General features: G+C 30.8%; 2 protein-coding genes across 2 annotated transcripts; both read right to left on the bottom strand.

Moving 5' to 3' along the window:
- Nucleotides 1–473: 473 nt before the first annotated feature.
- LOC146944183 (aquaporin NIP1-2-like) lies at nucleotides 474–3,253 on the bottom strand. Its single transcript, XM_085742574.1, has 5 exons — nucleotides 2,977–3,253; nucleotides 2,648–2,872; nucleotides 1,762–1,959; nucleotides 1,406–1,467; nucleotides 474–1,252 (listed from the first exon to the last, which is right to left on the bottom strand). The coding sequence occupies exons 1-5, from the start codon at nucleotides 3,085–3,087 to the stop codon at nucleotides 1,033–1,035; spliced, it is 816 nt and encodes a 271-aa protein (XP_085598700.1). The 5' UTR covers nucleotides 3,088–3,253; the 3' UTR covers nucleotides 474–1,032.
- Nucleotides 3,254–8,292: 5,039 nt separating this feature from the next.
- On the bottom strand, nucleotides 8,293–11,507 carry LOC146944182 (aquaporin NIP1-2-like). Its single transcript, XM_085742573.1, has 5 exons — nucleotides 11,298–11,507; nucleotides 10,709–10,933; nucleotides 9,919–10,116; nucleotides 9,107–9,168; nucleotides 8,293–8,747 (listed from the first exon to the last, which is right to left on the bottom strand). The coding sequence occupies exons 1-5, from the start codon at nucleotides 11,412–11,414 to the stop codon at nucleotides 8,528–8,530; spliced, it is 822 nt and encodes a 273-aa protein (XP_085598699.1). The 5' UTR covers nucleotides 11,415–11,507; the 3' UTR covers nucleotides 8,293–8,527.
- Between the last annotated feature and the right edge of the window lie 1,175 nt (nucleotides 11,508–12,682).

Genomic DNA, 12,682 nt, shown 5'->3' with positions numbered 1-12,682 from the left:
CAATTCATCATTCAGTTGAGTTCATTGATCGCTTGATCTTTATTCCACTTGCTCATTCCTTTTTTCCCAAACTTTCCCGTCCCTTTCCCTCCAAACTCGCAAACAAAGCTTTAATATTTTAAATTGTGTTGTCATTCATGCGAGACAATTCCTTTGTTATAGTAATGCCCCTTATAAAGAATTTGACATTATTATGTAAAGAAATTGAAATCATGGATCCATAAGTGAAAGTTTTGAATTTTGGTTTTATAAGATGTCAAATTTAAATTTTGATATAACATCCTATGAAGTACGAACACTCCTCAAGTTAGATGTGTTCTGGTGTAAGACACATGTTGGTATCTGACAATGACACGACTTTGACACCAATTATGTCATTTTCCTAAATTATTACCGATGTCAACGCAATAATGTCTGTGTTTGTGCTACATAGCAAGTTGGCAACTACACTTTAATTAAAAACAAATATAAGGTTGAGACAAAAATAAGAAGAAACTTCGTATTTCCATTAGTTGGGTTATTTGTCACACTTGGACCCTAATACAAGTTGATATTAAAAAGAAGGTTTAAATGTGTAATTGGTCCCTGCACTTTTAACAGATTTTGGCATTGGTCCCTGCACTTTTTTTTGTTTGGCATTGGTCCCTGCACTTTGTAAAAATATTGGCATTGGTCCCTGCACTTTTTTTTGTTTGGCATTGGTCCCTGCACTTTGTAAAAATATTGGTATTGGTCCCTGCACTTTGAAAAAATATTGGTATTGGTGCCACGTGGCATGAAATGATTGGGACCAATACCAATATTTTTCCAAAGTGCAGGGACCAATACCAATATTTTTACAAAGTGCAGGGACCAATGCCAAACAAAAAAAAGTACAGGGACCAATGCCAATATTTTTATAAAGTGCAGGGACCAATGCCAAACAAAAAAAAGTGCAGGGACCAATGCCAAAATTTGTTGAAAGTGCAGGGACCAATTACACATTTAAACCTAAAAAGAAATACATATGAATTTGCTTTCATTTATAATCAATCACTCAGCTCCCTTGCTTCCTGCACCTTTGAGGAATGAAGAACTCTTGGTGAGCTCACGTACTGGCTTATTAGTGATTCTGAGGAAAGTGTAGGTCCATGTACCAGCCAAAGCTCCTAGAATAGGTGACACAACATATATCCATATTCCTCTATATTCATGGTGCACAATAGCTGGTCCTAAGCTTCTTGCTGGATTCATTGATGCTCCTGTGATGGGTCTGTCAAATATATGTTCGCACACAAGTTAAATTTTATTTAAACCTTTCTCATAATAACATGTCACATATTAATTTTATTAAATATAATGTATAATCTTGGTGCAAAATATGCACTTTATGATATAATATTTGGTAAAATTTTAAGATCAATACCCCGCAAACAACACATTTAGTATAACTGTAGATCCAACTGCAAGTCCAGCCAATTCACCAATCTAAAGCAATAAATAATATGAATATACAAAAACTATTAGACAAGGTTAAATAATATTTATATAAGCATAGAATCTCTCAAAAAAAAAAATTATATAAGCCTAGAATATATTTATACATCTAATCAATGAACTTTTTATTGTTATTGAAAGAAAAAGTCAATTTTATTTCGGCAAGGTGATTTTTCATCTCATAAATTATTAGCATATCTTAAATCTTAATCAAAATGTTTAATAAAAATATAAGTATCAATTAATATTATATGAACCAAGCATTTTTTTTTTAAAAAAGATTACCGCTCTATTATCAGTGGCAACTCCAGAAATGATGAACATAAGGAAGAAAGTGATAATAAATTCAACCACAAAAGCTTGAAGATCAGAACCAGCAGGAAGTGTTCCTGCAAATTGATTTTCCTTGCCATTGAATATAAGTTTGAGAGCTCCACTTGCAAGTGTTGAGCCAACGACCTGAGCAATTATATAAGCTGGTACCTGCAAGAAAAAATTAAGTACAAAGTTAATAATGTTCCTAAAAATGTTGTTTTCGTTATAGGATCTCTCATTTCATACACTCTCTCTTTCTCCCTCCTTCCACAATATGTGTCTATCTCTCTCTAAAATTTAGATAAAATATCAAGAGAGAGATAGTGACTTAAATTGTGGATGAGAGAAGGTGAGGGTGAGTGGAAGAAGATGATCCAATTCGGTCAACATAAGCTTCGAACATAGGCCCAAATAATGGTCTTCCAACTATTTTCTTCTTCTTCACATAGGCACAAACTCGCTTTCGCCCATACTCTTCACACCTTCCATTTTGCTACTACATTGAGCAATTGTTTAGACCCCGTAAGTCTGTAATGCCTCCTCCGCATGCATTCAAGATGCAATGTTCGACTGTTACAGACCCCATCGTCTATAATTGTCAACAAACAGCTCTCCAACCATTACTCTGAGGATCCTATTTTCTCAACTATATAAGAGTACATCCCATGTCCTCCAAGGTGCAATCTTCTAACCCCAAAAATTCAAAACTCTTTAGAGGTACCCCGCCGTTTCAACAACCTACAAGCTCATCAAGTGCCGTTCTTCTAATCACCTCCGATCAAATAACTTAACGAGATGCTGTGAAAATTATGTTTGCCTTAATATGAATTATAGGGCATTGTGTTTGGCGATTTACCTGCTTCCATGGAAACCTTCCGGTGGTAGTGTGGGCAATGGTGACAGCGGGATTGAGATGGGCACCAGAGATATGGCCAATAGAATATACTAATACCATAACAGCAAGTCCCCAAACAATAGAAATTCCAGGAAGTGTCACTACTTTATCATTGTTAAGGTTCACCACCACAGAACCACATCCAGCAAATATCAAGTAGAATGTTCCCACCACTTCTGCTACCAACTATATTCAACAATCAAAGCAAAACATCCATTTTTTTTAGTCAGAACATCTAATTAATTAACCATAAACAACAATTAATTTTTTTGGAAGATAAACAAAGTCACCTTTTGCAAAAGAGGAACATGATCATCAATGCTTGTGTCGTCACATTTTTTTGTTGCACCATCGTTTACATTCATAACCACATCAAGATTTCCATTGCTAATATCACCCATGTTTAATAATGAATATGTAAGGATAAAGCTAAGAAATGGATTATATCAAAGAATATTGGTATGCTTTTTTTTTTTTTTTCGTTGCAGCAGAAGCATGAATGAAGAGTTGAGAGAGGACAACACATTTATAGAAAACCAAAAATGTCTTAAACTATAAAGTACAGCGAGATCATATTAGATATTTGACTAAACAACTTTTTGTTGGCTTACGTGTGTATTTATTTTTGGATACATGACGTGGGAACATAACTTTTAGATAAAATTTCATCTTATTTTGGATATACTTGTGCAGTTATCAATCAATCTAAACATATTCAAACATAGACAGAACATTAACAAAAAAAATCAAACACATTCAAAAAACACCACATCAAACTTTTTCCACAAAAAGGCGGTTAATATAACAACAAATGGAAAAAAAAAATGTACCCTTTAAAACACATATAACAAATAATAAAGAAAATAAGGGTAACAACTTATCGTTTCTACACGAAATCAAGACATTTGAAGAGTTTCAACACGAATACATGGAAGAAAAGAGGCTAGTCGTTGGAGTAATAGTACTGGTGCATCTCAATTTGTGAGGTGTACCGTAGAATTTTCTTTTTCTAACAAAATGTTGTTATCTTTTAAGTATCGGATTTTACCATTGTTGTCAAAACTCCGACTTAAATCATAAAATACAGGATTTTGCGACTTTATTCATCTTCAATGACTCGAATCCATAACAGAATCTCATAATAGGCAAAATCTTAGTAAAAATGCATCAAAATCTCACAAAATCATGAAATTCATACAAAATTGCAGGATTTTAAAGGTTCTGGAAGGATTTTGTCCATTTTTTAGTCATTGATTTTTTTGTCATTGATGTATAAAGTATTTTGTGGACTTTAAATTGTGTCATCTATGACTATATACGGGTTTTTTTAGACAAAATGACTATATACGGTTTATAACATATATTTAGCATTATTTTTGTATTGGTAAAATTCATCGATGTTGATTGCGATTTTAAGATTTCTTATATCGATTCTATAAAAGTAATTGAGTAAAATCTTTCCATTTTGATTGCGATTTTACGATTTTCTATAGTGCTCTCTCTTTTGACCTGAATTAAAATTCCAATTTTGACAACCTGGTTATACCTTGTACACTTTGCGCATATATTGTCCTAAGGATTCATCTTGCAGAAATATATATCAACAGAAACTATAAAATGACAAACGCATTGAAAGCTTATACAACTCATTTTGAACGGGAATTAACTTTTTTTTTTTGTACAGTAAATTAGTTTGATTAATACTTCATGATATGGTTGATAGAGTATATGTTCTTCTTAATAGGAAAAAATACTTGAGTCTCATATCACATCGCTCCATTTCTTCGTACAAATTCTTAGCTTTACTTTGATATTTTCCTGCACTTATCCTTTTGTTTCTTTTCAGGAAATAAAATTACTACGCCATGGAAATTGTAATTATGACTATAAAGTATATAATTAAATTTGTATAAACCGACATTGTAAAATGTGTTTACATATGCATATAATCAAATCACTTCATGATACTTTTTTTTGAGGAATTTATGTTACCACTTATTTAAACTAGTTCTTAAAATAATTCAACAAATATTTATTTGTCATGATTTGGTTGGATACCACTTATTTAAATTGGTCCTTAAAATATAGGGTTAATTATGTTTTTGGTCCCTACGAAATTGCGACCTTGTAAGTTTAGTCCTTACTTAATTTTAATAGCATTTTTAATCCCTACAAAAAAAAAATTACTTATAATTTTAGTCCCTGCTAAAATAAATTTTGTTTAATTATCCTTAAACTCTTAAATTTTTTAACGATTCTTTTTATACAAGTTTAGAACCCTATGAATGGTTCATTTACTAAAATCTATAATTTTTTAACATGAAATAAATTAAATATGAATTTTTTAAAACGACAAAAGTTTAAGATATAAGTAACAAAAATATGGCCGTAGAAATCAAATTTTTGCGATATTTTTTTTTGGAGGACCTTTTAATAACGTTCTTAACATGCCTGTAAAAAATTGTTGAAAAACTTAAGAGTTTAAACATAAATTAAACAAATTTGGATTGAGTCAGGACTAATATTGAGTGCAGAAATTTTTTGTTGGGATTAAAAATGCTATTAAAATTAAGTAAGGACTAAACTTACAAGGTCGCAATTTTGTAGGGACCAAAAACATAATTAACCCTAAAATATATTATCAACCAATATCTATGTGTAAAAGAATTACACCGTCGTTGTATACAAACTTATCTCTAAAGTAGAAACCAAACACATGCATACCTACAAAGTCAATGCATCTCGTGTATTAATACATAGCATTCATGTGATTCTGATAATATTCCAACGTAGGCTTTGTCTACAATTCATCCTTATCTCTGATCTTATTATTGTTGGATATAGTTTTTCACATCAACTCATAGCCAAAAGAGTTTACCCCGTGTTTCCCCTGCATGCTTTACCTTCCAAAATCAACTTTTTCATTTTCATACTCAACTGATAATGCGTTTTTGTTAATTAATATGTAAATCAATTTTACAAATACTTGTATTCTCTGATCTTAAGAAAAATGGTAGACATTTCTTTTCAAAGAATTTAAGGGGGAAACACACATACACTAAGAATGAAAGGTCCACTTATCACTTATTATTTAAGTTGAGACACCTATATAATAGGCAAGTAAACCCTTAAGCGTAAGCACAAGGAACCTTTTGATTCAACAACTCTAAATAACTATTTGAGATTTAGGTTTTTATTTTGTCTTGATCTTCTGATTTTTATAGCAAATGGCACATGTAATTCAGAGTTCGATCAGTTGTAAAATAAAGAGTCTATTAATTCGTTAGAACTCTATTCTAACTAAAATAAAGAGTCTATTAATTCAGAGTTCTAACTAAAAACATTTAGCTGGAATTTTAACTCATATTCTCTCGAAAAAATCGTCTTTAACAAGAGGTTATTACTGTTTGAGCTCAATAACTTTTATTTATTCATTGAGCTCAATAAGTTGGGATTTAGACTTGTTGGTTGTTAATGGAGATGAAAATTAGGAAACACCAAGAAACTAATAAATCAATAAGAGACTTTGGTTTGAATCTATATCTATATCTATATCTATATATCTATATATCTATATATTATATACAATTGCAAATGTTTTACATTGGCCAAAATTAAATGTTGCTTCTCTCTAGCCTATCCACATGTGCAATTGTGCCATTTGGCAAATCATGATTAAATTTAACAATTTTCATGACACTAATCTACAAAAGGCAATGTTAATTGGCAAGGTTAAATTTCACATTTGCCTCTTCTCTGTCGACATTAAGTATGAAATGATATTAAACATATTTTTTATTTTAATTCTTTATTTGAATAAACATTTGGTTGTTTATTTCAACATAAAGCCCAATTCTCATTAGGATTCCTCATTAATTTCACTGAATTCAAATTTAAATGTGTTTTACTACCGATTGAAAACATTATGCCCAATTACCCAAAAATGCATAAACAAGAATATTGTGCATACTTCCTAAAAAAAAAAATATATATAGTGCATACTTTCAAAATACACATCATTAATATAAGCATATCAGGTTTTTTTTTTTATTTTACGGTTCTTTTTATTTTTTTTGTCAAGAATTTAACGGTTCTTAATATACGGTCCTTTACTAGAACAAAATTGTCACACCATAGCCATAGACATATCAGCAAAGAGGAAATTATTAAACTTACTACGAGGGGTCTCTAAAATAAGTGGTCCTTTACTGAACAATTACAACCAATTAACTTATTCAAAAAAAATTACTACCAATTAAATATTGCATTAAACCTATTAAAAGTCACATATTTTCACTAATCATGAAAAGTTGAATTTTAGTTGGTGGTCATATTTTCTCAAAAAAGGATTGATTGGTGCTACTATTTAAGTTGTAAATTAAATGTCAATTAATTTCTGAAATTCTTGGTTGATTTTGAACAAGTTTTGGGCATAAGGTATTTAATGTATTTCTTACGAGGGATGTTGCTGACCGTCCTCCTCCGTATCCACCGCCTCAATTTCTTGCTGCTATGGCTTTTTCCTACTCGCCAAAATGTCTTTTGAGCGCCCTCCTCGTAAGCCGCCATGGCTACACTGTGCCTTGGCAACTCAACCATCACCCGGGATTGAGATATAATGTTGTAGAGGGTGTTTTCTTGGTTTCATTGCTATGTTTCTTGACATGTGGTTTGTATTCTTTATGTGGCTACAAGTTTTCACCCTTAAAGCTTGAGGAAATGTTTGAGCAGAACTTACTTCATAGGTACAATAGTTCGAGTAAAGGGCTTGTGGCGGTTTTCACCAAATTCGTTATCTTCTCAATCTCACGGAAGTCTTGTCAACATATGGCAAAATTGATCGTTTCAAAGACCACTTATAGTCAATTTGAGCGAACACCTGCAGATATCTTTTTCCGAAGTTGGATGAATTTAAAGACTGTGGATCTCAAATTATTATTGATCTTTGACAATATGTGGCAGATTTTAGTTTGGTTATTAGGTTTTGAATCTTGGTTTGTTTACGCCTTATTGTCTTCTGAAAGTTTTATATGTATCTTTAGCATGTATCTTAGTATCTCAAACAACTTTATCGATCCCAATCTGGGGATGGGGAATGTCCCAACTCATGATCCTTTTGCTTGTATTGCTGCTATTTTTGCATTTGATTGAATGATGTTTTGATTGAATGATGTTTCTTTTACTGTCATTTTTTTTTTGGATTGGAACACAGATTTGTTGATTGAAACTCTTATTTAACATACCCTCAGTCATATACGACTAATTTGGCGGTATAGCTGTCGTTTGTTTTGGATTTTTTTCAAAAAAAATTCTATTTTTTTAAATCATTTTTTTTCATTTTTAAGTGTTTATTTAGGATTTTTAGAAAAGTTATTTTGACCGTAAAATGAAAAGCTATTAGGATTAACTTTTCTCAAAATCTATTTTTTTCAACAAAGAGGTGACACATGTACATCTTAAAACTCGTTTTTTTTAAATGGATTTTTATGGGTAATAGGCAAACAAAAAAAACTTCATATTTTTTTTTTAAATCTCTAAAAATTAATCTCTAGATTCTTTTAACACAAAATTTATTTTTTTTAAAGCTAAAACAAACGCACCCATAATTCGATGAAAAAATCGATTTTGCATAAAACTTATACCGTAACATAAAGTAAATTACATGGTGTATGAGTAGAGAAAAGTTGTACCGTTTCCTCTAGTTATGTATATTACATAATTGTTTGCCAATCTAAATTAACTAGAGATACTCTGCTTAACTTAAAACTTAAACAAATAATAATCTTCAAAAATTGAAAATGAAGATATGTAAAGCCTCGTGCAATCCTTGATAAATCTAACTCACTTAGCTCCACCATTTTCTACTCCTTTAAGGAAAGAGGCACTCTTACTAATTTCACGCACTGGCTTGTTTGTGTACCGGATGAAAGTATATGCCCATGTACCAGCTATGGCACCAAGAGTTGTTGATACCAAATATATCCATATTCCTCTAAACTCTTTATGAACAATAGCAGGTCCTAAGCTCCTTGCAGGGTTCATTGATGCTCCAGTAATTGGCCTGTTAACAAACATATAGGATTGCATGCATGATTAAGTTCTAAGTAATTTGACCAAACTGAATTGTGACGACATAATTGTAATCTTATTGAAGAACTCTCGGTGTAAAAGTGTCCACTAACTATATTTGAGGAATGATCTGAGCACCTTTTTTCTAATGTCCTCTCTAACATTTACTCTCTTATTGGATCAAACTCACATGGGTCTCACACTTTGGAATTGGGTATCACCTAAAGTGGTGTGATCCACATGAGTTCCCTCAATAAGAGAGTGAGTGTTAAAAATAGTGTTAGAGAGCGAATGTTTCTAGCATTTCTTAATATGTTTAGTTTGAGGTTTGATTTATAGTTAGGTTCATACCCGGCAAACATAACATTTAGAAGCACAGTAGATCCAACTGCAAGTCCGGCCAACTCACCAATCTGCGATATTGACAAAAAAAATAAAAGGTCATATTAACACGTGTCGTTAAGGCATGTAGAACATTTACATTGCAGAAAACAACTTTTAAATATTTAAAAAATTAAATGCCCAATTTTCAAAAAAAAAAATATATCCACATTATATTCATTAACATGTGTTTCTAAGGCACATGTTTGCATTTCACTAAAATAACAAAATCTATAACTCCCTCCGTTTCAAAATACATGTCCAATTTTTGCAATGTGCACTATTCACTTGACTTACTTTGACCATACTTTTTTACTAATGTATAAATACAAATATTAGCATGTAAGATGTTGTTTGATTTGTCTCGACAAATATTTTCAAAATATTAAATTTTTATAATTTTATTAAATTTTTATAATTTTTTACTTTAGATAATTAAATATATTAACAGTCAAAATTGTGCATTGGCATATGTGAAATGGTTGACTTGGACATGTATTTTGAAATGGAGCGAGTATACAATAGTGTTGAAGATTGATGGACATTGAAATGTAGAATTTGCTGCCCATGTCCACTTGTGACATATTTGCAATTTATACATATTTTAAGAGTCATGCTAATTAGTTAAGAATATAAGAAAGTAAAAACTTTTCATTGAAAATAACAAATTTTTTATTTTCAAAAAGTTGAATATACACAACTTTTCAACGGTTGAATATACAATATTTCAACACTTTTCAATACAAGAGTATTTGTTTATATATAAGGGCAAAGGAGATTACCGCTCTATTGTCGGTGGCCACTCCAGAAATGACGAACATAAGATAAAAAGTGATTATGAATTCAACCACAAATGCCTGGAGATCAGAACCAGCAGGAAGTGTTCCTGAAAAATGGTTTTCCTTGCCATTGAATATAAGCCTAAGTGTTCCACTTGCAAGAGTTGATCCAAGAACTTGAGATATTATATAAGCCGGTACCTGCAAGATTATAGATTGAAGAAAAACTCAACAATTTTTTTAGACAAACTAGTACAATTAAGTATACTATTTGGATAATATGCAAAAAATGGAAAAAGTTTAGGAAGAGAAATTTCAATTGAAGGTCAATTCAACCATATTATGAATTCAAAAACGGTTGCATACATATACGGAAAATGACATAATATAGAGCATGGTTTAGCTTTTGCTTTTTTATATGTAAAATCAATCTTATAGAAAAAAAATTCTACTTTAAACTTCTTATCAAGTGCTTTTAGAGCAGTTAACATTTTCTTTAAAGAAAATATGATTGCTTTAAGGAGCTAACACAAGTAATTTTCAAGAAAATTCAAGTGTAATAATTATATTTTCATTTACCACATCATCTAAAAAATTATTGAATAAATGTGTACCATCATAGTCACGCATAACATCGTTTTCAAAATAAAATAATCCATATGCTTCAAAGTTGGGTCAGTAAAAATTTATGTATTTGATCCAAATTTTGAATCAGATACATTAATTTTTGTTGACCCAACTTTTTCGCATATAAAGCACACGACGGAATATAGTTTTAAAGAACTCGGATCACCTGCTTAACCGGAAACCTTTTGGTGGAAGCATGAGCAATGGTGACAGCAGGATTGAAATGAGCACCAGAAATGTGACCAACAGAGTAAACCAAAACCATAACAGTGAGGCCCCAAACAATTGAAATCCCAGGATGTGTTACTACTTTGTCATTGTCAAGGTTCACCACAACAGCAGCACACCCTGCAAATATCAAGAAATACGTCCCCACCACTTCTGCTACCAACTACATTCAACATAATACAATCAAACCATTTTATTTCAACATTGATTCCATATTTAAAATCACATATATCAGAATAAACCGTTAATTTAATCTCTAAAGTATTTTTCTCTCTAATTAAATCTTTAAAGCATATAAAAGTAATAAACATTTTTAAAGTATATGAAATTCGTCACTTTAATCTTTGTTATTAAAGTATTAGGAATTAATATAATAACTTTCAAATACTATAGAGACTATGACAACGAATTTTATTTACTTCAAAAATAAAATTAAAGACCGATATTTTAGAGATTAAATTCATATTCATAGTTATTATCAACAAAAAAAAAAAAGTTCTATGTAGAGTGGTTTAGGAGATACACACCTTCTGCAAAAGAGGCACATAGTCTTGGATGCATGACTCATCACAGTTTTGGGAAGCATCACCATTTACATTCAAAACCATTTCATGGTTTCCATTGCTTGATGAATGATCAGCCATATCACCGACAAAGAATAAGGATGATGCAAAGAAATGAAGTGAAAAGAATGCTCTCTACTTTGTTAAGAAATGAAGTATTGAGTTAAGAGACCTGCCCCAATTTATGGGCACTCAAAAGTCTTATAAAGAGGAAGGATGGGATGGGAGAATAGAGAGATTCAGAATTTGACTTCTTGAAAATAATTTTCGCATATGGAAAATAAATTGGATTAAATTACCGTGTTTTTGTGTCAACGTATTTTGTGAACATGCCACTTTTAATCACATGATTTGCTTGATAAAATAAAATAACTTTACAAAGAAAAAACAACGGTGTTGGATCACTCTTACGTGACAAACAAAAGTTGGAAACTTGACTAAATTTCATAGTGTCTCATGTGTCAAAAATGATAACTACAAACAAATAAATCGCTGAAAAACTATAATAATAATAATAATTAATAATGATTTTAGACTTAACAAAAAAATTAATAATAATAATAATAATAATAATTTTAGACGAATTTCTTGTCATACATAACTTTTTTCATAATAGTTTGTTTGTTAATGGACATAAATTATTTCCATAAACAACTTTGAATAGTCTCGTAAAAATAAATTCAATTAATTGAATCATTAATTCAATTTATACAATCTAAATTTACTATTTTATTTAGCCTTTCGTTTTTTAGAGGATGAGATTTAGTAATTTACAGTTCAAGCGTGATAGGTAAAATTTATGGATAATTATTTCACCTAAAAATTAAACTTATATTCTTTTAAACGATTCATTATAAAAAAAAAAGTTCATTAAACATTTAAAATCATTAAAGTAGTATTATATTTGTAGCTTGTGAGTTGTGATCCTGGAGGATATTGAAAGCTTGTCCAACTACCCACCGGAAATGCAGAATGGAACATAAATGGCACTTCCCATAAATTTTGGATGGGATATAACCTCCTTCTTTGTCCATTTGTCTCTCTCAGTCAAACGTTTGAACTTTTATAATGTGAGGTTGACACAGTATTATGGATTTTTAGATTGGTAAAAAAAATTGGGAATTAGATTGGTAAAAATTGGATGAGAATGAGATGACGTGAATAGATAAGAACTCAAATTTTTGTACATTGAATGACATTCAAATCAAATTTTAGTGCATTGATCTATGGATAAAGATTATTAACTCTCATTTATTGGCTGCGATAGTTTCCTTTGATAGATCAAATCCCACGGGATTTTTTTTTTTTTAACTAATAAGAATGTTCAGAGTAGAAACATGGTCAAACTA

Source organism: Medicago sativa, chromosome 2 (assembly GCF_051527215.1).
Source record: "Medicago sativa cultivar Bolivia chromosome 2, Bolivia_mono, whole genome shotgun sequence".
NCBI classification, from domain to species: domain Eukaryota; kingdom Viridiplantae; phylum Streptophyta; class Magnoliopsida; order Fabales; family Fabaceae; genus Medicago; species Medicago sativa.
The sequence above is the reverse complement of the archived record's forward strand: the minus strand, read 5'-3'. Positions and strand labels throughout refer to the sequence as shown.

Coding starts and splice junctions, on each gene's coding strand:
- LOC146944183 (XM_085742574.1), bottom strand. CDS start 3,087: ATGGGTGATATTAGCAATGGAAATCTTGATGTGGTTATGAATGTAAAC. Junction 2,873..2,976: donor ATGTTCCTCTTTTGCAAAAG/GTGACTTTGTTT, acceptor TGTTGAATATAG/TTGGTAGCAGAAGTGGTGGG. Junction 1,468..1,761: donor TTGCCACTGATAATAGAGCG/GTAATCTTTTTT, acceptor TTATTGCTTTAG/ATTGGTGAATTGGCTGGACT.
- LOC146944182 (XM_085742573.1), bottom strand. CDS start 11,414: ATGGCTGATCATTCATCAAGCAATGGAAACCATGAAATGGTTTTGAAT. Junction 10,117..10,708: donor AAAGGTTTCCGGTTAAGCAG/GTGATCCGAGTT, acceptor ATAATCTTGCAG/GTACCGGCTTATATAATATC. Junction 8,748..9,106: donor CTAAATGTTATGTTTGCCGG/GTATGAACCTAA, acceptor GTTTGTTAACAG/GCCAATTACTGGAGCATCAA.